The sequence below is a fragment of the Balearica regulorum genome, chromosome 1 (genome assembly GCF_011004875.1).
Source record: "Balearica regulorum gibbericeps isolate bBalReg1 chromosome 1, bBalReg1.pri, whole genome shotgun sequence".
NCBI classification, from domain to species: Eukaryota; Metazoa; Chordata; class Aves; order Gruiformes; family Gruidae; genus Balearica; species Balearica regulorum.
In genome coordinates this window covers 8,262,457-8,276,069 of record NC_046184.1, presented here as the reverse complement: position 1 = coordinate 8,276,069, position 13,613 = coordinate 8,262,457, and the positions used below count along the sequence as shown (strand labels likewise).

General features: G+C 39.8%; 1 protein-coding gene across 5 annotated transcripts in view; it reads left to right on the top strand.

The window, feature by feature from the left end:
• FAM107B (family with sequence similarity 107 member B) overlaps positions 1–12,832 on the top strand; it is a 63,677-nt gene extending 50,845 nt beyond the window's left edge. For all 5 annotated transcript variants that reach the window (XM_075769262.1, XM_075768927.1, XM_075769091.1 and 2 more), the window contains 3 exons: positions 3,068–3,251; positions 7,514–7,667; positions 9,636–12,832. In XM_075769262.1, coding sequence (XP_075625377.1) covers positions 3,068–3,251; positions 7,514–7,667; positions 9,636–9,752 — 455 coding nt within the window. In that variant the 3' untranslated portion in view covers positions 9,753–12,832. The remainder of the gene's footprint in view (positions 1–3,067; positions 3,252–7,513; positions 7,668–9,635) is intronic.
• Positions 12,833–13,613: the final 781 nt, after the last annotated feature.

Genomic DNA, 13,613 nt, shown 5'->3' with positions numbered 1-13,613 from the left:
ATATTGTTTGCATATAATGTTACGCAGTGACCCTGCAGGACTGAGTTGGTGGCCTCCAGCCAGACTGAGGTTTGCAAATGGTGTGAGAGGATTTACTGAGTGGGAACCGGGTGCCCTATTTCACTGGTTCTGTTTGGAAATCCTAGCTGAAATCATTTGCAGCTTAATCACACATGGAAAGCATGTTCAGTTCCCAAGGGAGTTTTATTCATTCAAGTTTGCTGCTAGTAGAGTTCATGTTACATTAGGAAACCACGATTCCTGACCTCTTGAGTTGAATACATGTTTTTAAAAATAGAGATGAGACAAAAGAAAGAAGAATAAATAGACTTCATTTCAAGGGCTTGACAAAAGCAAATCTACGTGCTGCAAAATATTATATCAGACTTTCTCAGAAATGACTGAATCATATTGTTTTTCAGGGACTTGTGTTAAAAAACCTGTACAGTGTTTATGACAGACAGTTAGGGTAATTCTGTGTTTTTCATATTCGCCTAAGCAAACAGAAGATTTGTCTTGAAGAAGCAGCAGGTTATTTTTAGAGAGCCGTCGATAATAAATGCCTTCTAGAAGACTCACAGCCCCATAAGTGCAGCAGAACTGATAACAATATTTAAAAACAAATATTTACACAGAAGGTTTATTTTGGGTGGAGGTTGGATATGTAACATTTGAATTGTTTTAGTTGTGATAAGCCTGACGTGAACACTGAGGAAGTATGAATCGTGTCCTTATTTAAAAAACCAGAAAAAACCTGTAGCTATTGTATTCTATGTCTATGGTAAAGAGAATAGACTTCCACACACTTTTTATTAATGTCATGGTGCTACATAGTATACATTGAGAAGTATCCTGTGGTTTGTTGGGGTTTTTTTTTTGCGGGTGGGGGGTGGGGTAGGTGGGGGGTTTTTTGTTTTCTTTTTAATTTGGCATGCAATGAAACAGCGAGGAATTTGAGATATGAGTTCAGCAGAGGGCCACCAAGATGGGCTCGGGACCAGGGCGCAGGTGTATATGGATGTAAGGAAAAGCTTCACCATGAAGATAGGTTAGCAGAGTTGCCCACAGAGGCTGTGCAGGCTTAGAGGACTTAAGGACCTTACTGGGTAAAAGCCCTGAGCAACCTAGTCTGATCTCATAGCTGCTCCTGCTTTCAGCAGGAGGTTGGACTAGAAATCTTCCAAGTTTCTTCTGACCTCAATTTTAAAATGATCCTGTGTATTTGGCACGTGTAGTGATAGCGGGTTGCTTGATTGAAGTAAGAAGGACTGTGAAGGGGTGATGGGAGAAGTATTTTTATTGCATAATCAATGTCAGTAAGAGGTTTATGTAATGTACAGTAATATACTTACATAGTTTTGAACTGTGGGCAATTTTTATATTAGTTTCAGAGGTCTCTGTGAGAACTAGCACCCCCACAGAGTTCAAAAAAGCTACATATAAACTTGCCTTGAAAAACTAATGCAGGGGCCACCCTGAGAGCAGCTCACACTGGTAAGCTATTTCTCATCGGATTTGCTCTGTAGAAACTTTGTGAGTGAGATGTAGCAGCAATAAAACACAGTTCACATCATCCATTCAAGCAAAGAAGCTGAAAGGGCTATGCCGGATCCATTGGACACATTCAAATCCAAAGTGGTTTCCTGCATCCACTGAAAACCTAGTCCTGTCGTTTGGCTTCTTCATCTGTAAGTGCACGTGCAGCCCAAGCAGGGTGATGGTAGTACTGTTCAGTGTTAATGTACTGAAGTATTAGTAGAAATCTTTCCAGTATATCAAGTAGATTTTGAATCAGACCCTCTGAGCAACAATATGAGATTCCTAATGAAACAAAATAGTTTAGGGATTAAACTGAGACTGAACTTAGGTTTTACAGCCCGTGGAGTGAGAGAGAGCAGGAAGGGCTGGGAACAGTGGGATCTAAATTAAATCACATATTCAGCTTTTACTGGAAAATATGCGACAAATCCCAGTGATTCTCTGATTTGTCTCCTAGCCCCATGCTGTACAGTGTGCAGCATTCAGCTGTTCTGCCAGGCAGGCTGATGGAGGTCTCTCGCCTTTTCTTTCATGTCCCGTTGACTCATCTCTGTAAACCCACATGCTGTGAGATTATTTTTTGGGGGTCTGTTTGAGGGGCCAATGTTGCATCAAGCTGATAATTGCAGTGTGCCAGATTGTGCGTGCAGGTTTCCACAACAGCGAATGGAGGTAGAATAGCTCTGAATGTGCTTCGTTTCAGATGCTGAGCCTTTTGTGACTGAGGCATTTTAATGGAAGGGGGTATGAATTGTCACATATAAATTATTTGAAAACTATCGTTTACTTGTCAGCTGGTGATTAAAAGTGTTGTGATTTGGTGTATAGATATGTTTTCTACTGCAGGATAGGAAAATGCCACATTTCCAGATGATACAAATCATCAAGACGTCACTGCCTTCAGATCAGTGGGTATCTGTGGCTTTTCACTGGGTGAAATGTGGCCTTTAAGAAACAACCTCACCCAACTTTTTCTCCTCTACCTTATCACTCAAAAATCTGTCCCCCATCCCAACAGTTGCAGATCTGGCAATTTCCACATGGAAGCTTTTGCCTGGTACAGTACAGTTCAGGGCTTATCCAAAGAAGGTGTTTTCCCCATAGCTGGTATGATACTGATGGCAGAAAATGAGATTCTGTATGGTTTTGATAAACAGTTGTATTTAATATTGTCAGTATTAGGTCTTCCATATTGCTGATCTAAAAATGCTTCTTCTGAGTAGGCTTATTAAAAACAATAGGGCTTTTCATGCGCTTAACTTAAATTATTTGTTTAGTTCTTCTTAAAATGGGGGAATCTGTGTCTCCAAGTCAGTGGATGAAGGCTGTTGGAGATGACATTGTTGTGAAATTGCTGACTATTTAAAAAGATGCTACTGATGTTTGCTCTGAGCACCTTACTTACTACAGACAAAATTAATCTAGGAAAAGCATAACTGTTACCAATGTAATATTCTGCCTTTATGTTTTAATACATCTTTAAAAGGCCTTTCAATGTAGATTTACTGCAGTTTTTCCCATTTTACAGATACTGTGAATAAGGACACTGAACCGAAAGATCCGTATCCCATTCCAAGAAAGATTATGGCTGAACCAGACTACATAGATGATGACAATCCTGAATTAATTAGACCTCAGAAATTAATTAATCCTGTGAAGTCATCCCGGAATCATCAAGATCTCCATAGAGAGCTGCTTATGAATCAGAAAAGGTAAGAGTCTAAAAATCACTTGTTCCACCCTCCTGCCCCAAACACGCAGCTTGAGTTTTAGTTTCATCAAAATGACATTTTACCCAAAACCCAGCAGACACCTCTTGTTGATTCAGATCTTGTAGATGGAAAGACTCTGATTCCTAACTGTGGCATTTATTTCTGTTTGAATTTCAGTTGCTGTGCAAAAGCTCGCTGTAAAAGACTTCTCATTTTGTTTTTTTGTGAATACTTCACAAAGGGTCAGTTCAAGAGGAAGCAGTTCAGTTCTCCACTATCACATTTTATATTGGTTACCTAGGCACTGTAATTTGTCTTGAACTCTAAACTTTATCAGGTATTTGACAAAATTTTTCTGTTACCAGCAGGATGATAAAAATCTGGGGGTTTTCACCATTCCCAGCACACTGAGTTTATGGGGCCACTTCTAAAGCAAAGAAATCATATATTTTATTTCACATGAAACTGTTCTATACTTACGTGATCTTTCTTGCAAAGCAGTGTGATAGTCTGGTTTCTGCTCTGCTGCTGCACAAGCGTTTCTTTGTATGTTATGCAAATGCTGCTTCCTCCATTCTGGGATAGGATGCACAGCTGTTGCTCTATATATTGCTTTTAAAGATGTAAATAACTGGAACTTGATTTCATCAACTTCAGAGAAAAGGCACTTGGCCCAGAAATAGCTGAAGTTCTATTATTAACTTTCTTCAGCAATGGAGAACTCATTTAGAAAACATATTAAGAAAATAGCCACCAGACCACACGGTGGAGGAAAAGCCACCAAGCCTCCATTTAAACAAACAGAAACTAACTACGATATAAATTAGTGATTTGGTGCATGGAAGCCACCCAAAATGGACTTTCCAAAGGCAAGGGTGTGGGGACCCACAAAACAGAAGTAGGACAGTATTTCAGAGTGCATTTGAGAATAAAGTTGGTGGTAGCAGCCATTCAGGCTTTTTGAGACCCAGGACCTTGATGAAGGAGAGGAGGAAGCTATTGCTTTGGCTACTCCAGTACAGCTGGATTTGTCTATTTAGCAGAAAGAGTCACATTATGAAAGTTTCTCTCCCCCCCACCCCACCCCCTCTGGCAGGGTAGTATTTTAAGGGGAGAAGAGGTCTTTTCTATGTGTAATAGCAAAATCCTCACAAATGCTAGGGTTAGATACTTAATTCTACATGAATTGCATACACAATACATGATGAAGTAGTAGAAATGTTTTACAGAATGCCAACCGAATTGGAAAAAAATGGCCTAAATAGGTGTTTGTCCTATTTTTCATTAACAGGATTAAACATCAAAGTCAGCTCCTAGCACCAAGAAGTTTATAGTCATTGAAAGAAAGATAGTTGAAGTTTCCCGACTTATGATCTTATTCTAAAGGATGTAGAGGCTGCAATAAATTAAGGCTATTTTTTTTTTCTTTTAAGTTTGTGAAAGCATAAAGCACTTTTATATAGTATGGAGTTCTTTTCTTCTAGGAGAATATCCTATTACACAGAGGAGTTGTGCAGCCCTCAATACCCACTCTTCTCTTATTGTGATTTTGATTAGCTGCAGCTGTTAATTTTAGTTTCTTATTTATTGGTGCAGAAATGAAATACTTTGAGGGTTTTCACCAGCTGAAAAACTAGCAGTTTCAAAAAGAAGGTTAGTCTGTGCTTTGTGCCACTGTACTACCTCTGATAAGAGGCTTTTTGGTATTGTAGATATTAGGCTTGTGTTCTGCTTTGCTATTGCAAATTGCCGTATGTATGGAGGACTTTTAGTGCTCTTATAGAAGCCTGCTTAACATGCACCTTATTTTATTGTGAAGATTCAGTGTAGGCACCACCAGCTTCATTTTTTGACCAGTCAGCTCTGAACAGCCATTTCTGGATCTTAGAAGATAGCAGCCAGTGCTGGTCCGATCACTCTCCATGCCTGCTGTGAGCCGTGTCTGTTGGGTCTGGAACTGATGTAGTTAGTTACTTGCAGAAATGGTAGTTGTTTAGGGCAAACAAAGATCCAGGTAGTGGTACCTCAAGGTACTGGTTGCTTATAGAATCATTTAGGTTGGAAAACATTTTTAAGATAGTCGAGTCCAGCCATTAACCTAGCACTGCCAAGTCAGTGTCCCTAAGCACCACATCTACACGTCTTTTAAATACCTCCAGGGATGGTGACTCTACCGCTTCCCTGGGCAGCCTGTTCCAATGGTTGACAACCCTTTTGGTGAAGAAATTTTTCCTAATATTCAATCTAAACCTCCCCTTATCTTAAACTATTTTTACTTATTTACTTATTAGGACTCAGCCTCAGCTCTACAGAGTATTGGTTCTGTCCCTTCCAGAAGTTTTGACCCTATCAGCTCTAACTTGCACTGTAGCACACTTAGCTTACTCTGTATCAAAGCTTGAGGATTTTTTATTTAACCAGAACAATCACCAGAAGGTGATACAAGACTCCCAGTTAATCCAGTAGCTGCCTGTTTGTTGCTTTTCCTTCTTACATAGGAGAATAAAAATAGGATTGACATTACAGTTATTCTGTTACAGATCTGACTACCAACCCTCCTTGATTAGCCTGAGAGATTGTATTTACTTCTATCTTCTGCGGGTCCCCTTTATTATAGCTACAACACATCTAAATCACTCTTGTGCCTCTGCTTTGTCACGGTGCAACCTTACTTAAAAAAAGCGGGACTGAGTAATGTTACTTACCAGCTTGCCTCTGGTTCATGGCTATCTTGATTGCTAATTGCCAACACAGAAGTTTCCATTCATTCAGCGCTCACTGTGACCCAGTGGCAGCAGTAGTAATAAAAAAATCACTCCAGCTTTTCACTGCCTGACTTAAACTTTATGTGTTAAAATGTAATTAAAATAGTATGAAACATAAAATATTAACACAATTCTGTTGCATTCAGGTCATAAGATCTATTATGAGAAACCGGGAACAGCATTTGGTGTTGCTAAATATTTGATTTTGCTATCAGGGAAATGTACAGGGATAGAGTGTTCCATGATATATGGAGTCATTCATAGATGTCACCATAAAATGGCATTTTAATGTATTATTGGACATGCTGTCAGATATGCATGTAATGGAAGAATTAGGCAACCGCAGATATGTAGTAAGTAGGGAAGGGTAAAAATATGCTCTCTGAAAGCTTATTCAGATTATTGAATTTCTTAAAGTTGAAATAAATGGTTGATGTTAAACAATGCTGGATGTTTTCATGTAATAGTTTTCACAGGGAAGATGACAACAACAAATGCAAATTTCAGATCTTTCTGCTCTGATTTAACTGACGCTAATATCTGAATAATGGAGAAAGCTTTGAATCTTATCATAACAAATTTAGAAAATATCATAGCATAACAGATAAAAGAAATAGCTGAAGTCACAAAAATAAGTAGGAGTGAGTGTGCATCTGTGTGTGTGCCTGTATAAATAAAGTCATGCATCTTCCCAAAGAGAGCTTTCTCATTTTAGAGTAGCTGGCTTGGAAAACAATTTATGCTGAACAGACTTGAAACATTCAGTTGATGTAGTACCTAAAGTCACGCGAGAGGGAGAATCCTCCAGCCTTTGTCTGGTCTCCAAGGTGACTGCAACTTTTTTTATTCTGTTTTTTTGTTGTCTTAGCCTCTTTGTGATTTTGAGTGTAGCCTGGGAGCTGTCACTGGAAATAGCTTCCCAGCCAGGCATGGGTAAAGCTCTCAGATTTTCAAGGAACGACAGAATCCACAATTTCCAGGAGCAATGTGACAAAATCCAGAGGGAGACTGCTTTTTAGTTCTGTCTGTCCAAAGACCCTGCATAGGACTGTCTGAACACAACCTCTCCCAGTTATCAGCCAGCAAGGGAAGTGTCTTTGTCCAAAATTTTGTTTGAGTTCTGCTAGAGTCTTGATTTGTGATTTTTATTTTTTTTTCCTTAATCTGTTCTTTTGGAATTGAGAGAATGGAGGGAAGACGAAAGATGAAAGTAAAAATAGTGAATTATCCAGGAGAAATACTAGCATGCGTGTTAAAGGGAAATATCCTCAGTAATAATATAGCTTAAATTCAAGTTTAGGGTTTTGGTTAGAAACCAGGCAAATGTCTGCATGTTTGGTGGGGTTTTTTCCCTTTTAATTAATTATTTATATTCAAATGTATCTAAGTAGGCAACTACTTGACTTTAGAAAACTTGCCTACAATTTCTGCTAATTAAAACTGATTTCTTTCTTCCCTGTTTTCCCCCCACCCCACCTCCTCCCAATTAATTTGAAGGGGTCTTGCACCTCAGAACAAACCAGAGCTACAGAAGGTGATGGAGAAGAGGAAACGAGATCAAGTTATTAAACAACAAAAAGAAGAGGAAGCACAAAAGAAGAAATCAGACTTGGAAATAGAGCTACTGAAACGGCAGCAGAAACTGGAGCAGGTAAGACAGGGAATAACACTACTACCTTTACACATCTACATCTGAGCCACTCACCCAAGGCTCCCTTCGTATACAGGAAAGAAGCAGCAAATGATTTTTGGCACATTTCCTCTGATCAAATGCAGGCATCTTTTTTAGGATGAGTCAAATCACACTCTACAATTACATATTTGTTGTCATTTACTGTATAGGAACTGCATATGGTGTCTGCCTTTGGTCAAATGAATCCTGCACCAGACAGCAGGAATGCGTGTGGAGCACTGACCTTATTTAACCATTGAAACTGTGGCGAATTAGTTAACTTTTGTAGTCTAAATTTTAAAAGACGATCCACTAAGAATGGCTGTTAGACTGCAGTGCATCAAAACTAGATGCTTAATGAATAAAAAATTCAATTGATTCTTTCTCCTGAGTTATGTAACAAACTAAATTACTTTAAAAAGATCTTTTGTAGCCTTAAAACATATGAGCCCATTGGCGTTTTGAAGTGAAGAAAAAGATCCTCAGACCCTGAGTATGGAGATACAGAGTTGGAGTTCATTGTGGTGAAGTTTACTGCTAGGCACAGGGCCAGCCAAACATCTCTGTGCCACTGTGAGGAAATATTTCTGTAGTGAAACACCTCATCAAACAAGTCACTGTTCATCAAGCATTGCATTTATTTTTAAATAAATGAATGCTTTAAAAGAGTATCTCATGTTTTTCTCAGTGGAAATCAGTTAAGCCAGATAATTACTCTATTGAAAATGAGGTGTAATCCAATCATTATTTAGATTTTGAGGGATTTGTTATGGGTTTTTTTAATTAGACTTAGAAATATTTTTGGAGGGAGAAAGCTATTGAATTTTTAAGTGTATCTTCCTGTCACTTTTTCTTTCTGCTCTTAAGGGCCCAGCTTCAAATGGTTCAGCTTGTGGGAAGATTTGATTTGCAACTGAGCCATCCAAGGGCATATGTAGAATAGAAAATTCTGTTAGAAGAAGAAAAGCCTGCCCATTGCAAACAATGTTGTGACTTTGTAAACATGATAGGAATAGCATTAATTGACAATACGACTTGTGGAGGAACATTGTCATGATTTATTGTAACAAGGCATGTCCCTTGCCAGTGAACCAAAGACAAAGGAGAGATTATTTAGGTGAGCTGTACGTGGTCCCCATTAATCAGGGAGACCTTGGTCTGTTAATAAAAAAAAGAAGCTCCTTTCAGGAGCTTTTTGTTGGTTTTCTAAAGGGTTGTTTCTTCCTTTCTGCCGATTTATCTGCCTTCGCTGAAGATTGCTAAGCAATTGGTATTCTGTACAATGCGTAAGCCATGTTCTATATGGGCCCAGTATAGCCTTGTCCTGTAGAGCAGAGCGTCTAACCTCACATGGTAATTTTGAGTGTCTGCATGGGCAGGAGCTCCAGGTGGGTTAAAAGTCTCAGTGAATGGACTCTCAAAAATTAACAACCGAGGGCCGGAGAGGATTTTTATTTTTATTGCTTTTTGTGATGAACAAAACATACACCAAAAGAAGCTCAAGTTAGATACAGAAATCATACCTAAACAGTCAGAAATAAATTCTGCAAGTGTGCTCAGTAGTAGCTGTTCACATGTGTTCTCCCACAAGGCACATTTGTCCTTGTCCTGTTGTAAAAGCCAGAGATGGGAATTATGGTTGTTTCTTTAATGAAGATGTCCAAGAATATCTTCAAAAATGCTTCATCTTGTACCTGGCTTGTAGAGTTTTTGTCCATCTGGCAAAGGTAGACATCTGGAACAAGCTAGAGCCAAGGATTTGAAAAGATATATTGTTTATGAGAACAGATACTCCCAAAGAAGTGCAACTTTATTTTTTCCACGAGAGAAAGAAAGAAAGCAGTTTAAAGAGTTTTGCATGGTCAGTTATTGAAACCTTCAGTTTTTTTGTCTTGTATTTCAATGATCTGTTTTATATACTTTTTTTACATGTGATTCCCTTTTAAGCTGGAACTGGAGCAACAGAAGATACAGGAAGAGCAGGAAAATGCACCTGAATTTGTCAAAGTCAAGGGCAACTTGAGGAGGACGGTCCAGGAAGCAACAGAAGCACCAGACTCCTAGAGCCAGCGCCTGCGAAGACTTCCAGCTTTCCTGCAGAGAGAGGCTTTTGCAAGTTGTCTCAGATTTGCCCCTCAAGAGGGAAGATAACAGCATCCAGCTGACACTTACTGAAGATGAGATTTTTACTTCCTGGCACGTGTGGATTAAAAAGACAGTACCATAAACAGATCGACTTGCCAAATGCAGTCCTGAGATCAATGGATAAGGAGTCTGTTTGTCAGTTCAGTGTCATGGACCAGTCTGACGTGCTTACTCAGAGATTTTAACCAGGGATACTAGAGAAACTCCTTCAGTGTTGCACTGCTTTATCTCTTGTGATCCTAGTTTATTGGAGAAACACAGATTATATTTTGCTTTAAACCAGAACAAAAGTCCTCCTGTGATTTCTTATGAAGCTTTGCTGTGCACATAAATTTCCTCCATCTAGACCTACAGCGTGTGTATATCCCACAATAATTTGTGTTTAGATAGAATTTTTATCAAATCTGGGAGGATACGAGGTATATTGATCACTGCTGCCCATCCCCACTAGGGTAGGCAGGTGTGGGCATACTGAGAATGCTTAAATTTCACCAGCAGTGAACAGTTAAGCAGCCTTAAAGCCCAGTTCTCCCTGTTTGGCACGTCAAATCTGGGCTATGGGAAGAGCAGGAATCTAATGATCCTCTCACGGGAGAGAATCCAGAAGTTGATTTATCTCTGTCTCAATTTACACCGTTGTATACAGGCCTGTGCAGTGCTACCTGTGGATTTACCTCTCAATGCAAAATGACTTGTCTTCTACTTTTTGTGTTTTGAAATCCTGCTTACTTTGCTGTTGTGGCCTTTCTCCTCCGAGGACATGCTGATCCATGTACAGTGTTAATTACTTGGTAGTGTTTAAACTCATTTGCTGGAACTGAAACAGGAGTCTGCTCTGCCATCAGTTCCTGCTCTTTGCTTGCAGGACCTTGTTGCAGTTACTGCAACAGAGCAATGTTTAAGCCAGACCAAACTGATAATTGGGATCTACTGAAATGTTTTTTTTTTTCCCTGAAGTGAGGCATAAAATGAAATTAATTTTATCCCATACTCCCTTTAGCCTCAAGAAAGAAGGGAAGTGTGTTACCACTGAGTCTTAGGGTCCAATTCTGTCACCTTCTGCCTTTCTGCCTTTCTACAAGTTGCCCCTGTGACTTGCCGTTAAATAAAATATTGCTCAGCTTGCACAGGCATGGCAGAATCTGATCCTTCATGGTTATGACTACTAGTTACCCAGGAAAGCCTGGGATGAGGAGAGGGGAACAGATTACTCATGTAGGATTATAGAATTGGATTCTTATCTGATATGAATGGGTACAGATACCTTATGTTCAGAATCTGAGGAGAAATCCTCATCTTCCTTGGTCGGCACAGTCCTAGCTCCCTCTGAAGCTGTGTTCATCCATATCAACTGAGGATCTAATCCTAGTCTTTGCCTTAGGATGCTAAACAAAATAATTTCTACTTTGTAATTACATTTGACATAACTGTTTAAGAACACTTTTTATTAATATCAACAGTGGCGTGTTTGTATTGTAAAGGTGGTGGGGGAGGGTTTGTTGGTTTGTTTTTTTAGTTCCTTTTGCCTTTCCTGTAAGTATTGGACATTTTAAATACAATTTCAGCATAGCACGTGGGACAAAATGCTCACAATTAGAAATGTTTCCTAGATACAGACTTCAATTTGTCAAGATCCAGGCATTTTTTATGAGGATGTAATCAGATCGAGAGTAAATTGAATTGTGATAAGTGTATTGCCATTGATTTAGACTTGCAGTGTGACTCGCATCTAGGAGATTAAATGTGAAGATGGTCTACCAGACTGTTCAGATTATGGATATACAAAAGACAAAGGCCAAACGTAAGAAACTTCCATGTATTTTCTCAATAAAGGAACACCCTGAGTGCTGCAGGTTCTTCCCTCTCTCCTTCCCTCCTTCTGGAAGGAGAGGATCTTCCTTTCTGGCAGCACATTATTCAACACTTGCACTGATTGAGTTTGTTTCATGTGGTTGAGACAGGACTATATACGAGCCTTCCACGCCACGCTCATGTTTTACCTTAGCTGCTCCCAGTCTACCAAACTTCATGCCTTTTAGTTTCCACTCCACAATTAACCTTCTGCTTGTTATGTGGAAATGTGCAGAAATTGGTGAAGAAACCGTCCTCTGGCTTGAGCAGACCGTTTCTTCTCAGCCATTTCCCCTTGGAACATGGTGATCCTACCGTGCATGCCCAGTTAAATGAAGGTGGTGCGATCCAAATGGCACCATAGGCAGTGGGGGATGAGGACCGCTCTTTGGCTTCAGCGAGTGTTGGATTGGGCCCTTCAAGGCTGAAGGCATTCCACTTTCTCTCCACGTTAGCTTGTGATTCAGGGTAGAGTTTCTCTTGCTGAAACACAGGAGACCAGAAAACTCCCTTGTATATACAGCGTGAAGTTGGTTTTTTGTTTCAGTGGGGATTAATTCTCTGTGTGAACAGATCATCAACGCGTGTGCGTTAGAACATCTTTGAATCCTGCTGATCCCATTAGTCTAGGAATCCCAGCCACCTCCATGTCAATTTGATAGGTAAAAGCTTGTCTTTAAAGTCAGGATTGGGCTAGAATGGGCAACCCTTAAATGGGTGTTCAGCTAGTCACACCACAAGCGTCCTGTGTGGCTTCTCAAGTAAGAAACTACTTGCCAGCAAGCATAAGCAATTCCTGATCTGCCATGTAGCTCTATGGGTTTTGAAGCAATCCGGAAAATACTTCAGTGATTTGAAAATGGCTCACACTTTGTATTTTTTTAAAACTCTTGCTTTGATAGTATAGTAGTAAATTTTTTAGCATTTTTGTGGCTTTAACCTTGTGTTAATATCTGCACTTGTTTGAGTGTACATATATAAATATATATAAATATAAAAAGGGAGCCTTAATGGATTTGTTTTCATAATTTAATATTTTTTGTATTTGCTCTTGTATAATTGTTTTTAACTAAAGGTATTACAAGAATGAGGGTGGAATACTTAGAACCAAAGTTATGCTTAATAAAATCTACTACATGCTTGGCTTATGCCATGGTGTCTGTCATGTCCTGCTGAAAACAAAACCTTGGGGACTGCGCTGAGATATCCAGCTTATTTAAAATCCTGCAACGTACGGTGAAGTATCAAGATCATGATGACTTTTGGTTCCTTCAAACTACATCCATGTTTGTGTAAGCAAAATTATTGGCAAATTAGTTGGCAGAAAAAGCCTCTTGTGTCTCTTAGTCCTACTATCTTTTGAATATTTTTAATGCAGAAAATTTTTAAAAGGACTGTGTATCTGTTCAGTTAGCGCAAGGTGAGGCAGAGCAAGAGGGAAAACTTCTGATGGGAATCAAATAGTTGTGGAAATCATTCCCTATCCTGCTAACTTTAAAGTGCACCAGGCAAAATTCAACCTTGGGATTGTTAGCATTGCAACAGCTCCATCCGAAAAGGGGGTGAGGAAAGAGGAGTGATCCTGGTCCTGGGTTCAGTCCTGCGAAGGTCCTTTTTGTTTAGCCAAGGCTCAAGCCTGTGGTTCTAGTAGGAGAAACTTGGACATGTGAAAGAAAGCGCGTGCACCAGTGATTTGCTGGGTTAGAGTCAGATTGCTGGGTGCCATTGCTAAGAGCAAAATCCTGTGTGAACAGCAGACAGAGAAAACTAGCAGGGGAGGAACAGGGCTGGCGCAAGTGTGGGCTGTCAGCTCCCCAGGAAGATCCTCAGCTCTTACTAGTGAGCCCTGGTCAGTGGGGGACAGGTGGTGATGGAGGGGGAGCCAGAAAGGAGCACGGGGTGAAGCCATGTGGGGCAGGAGGAGGAGGA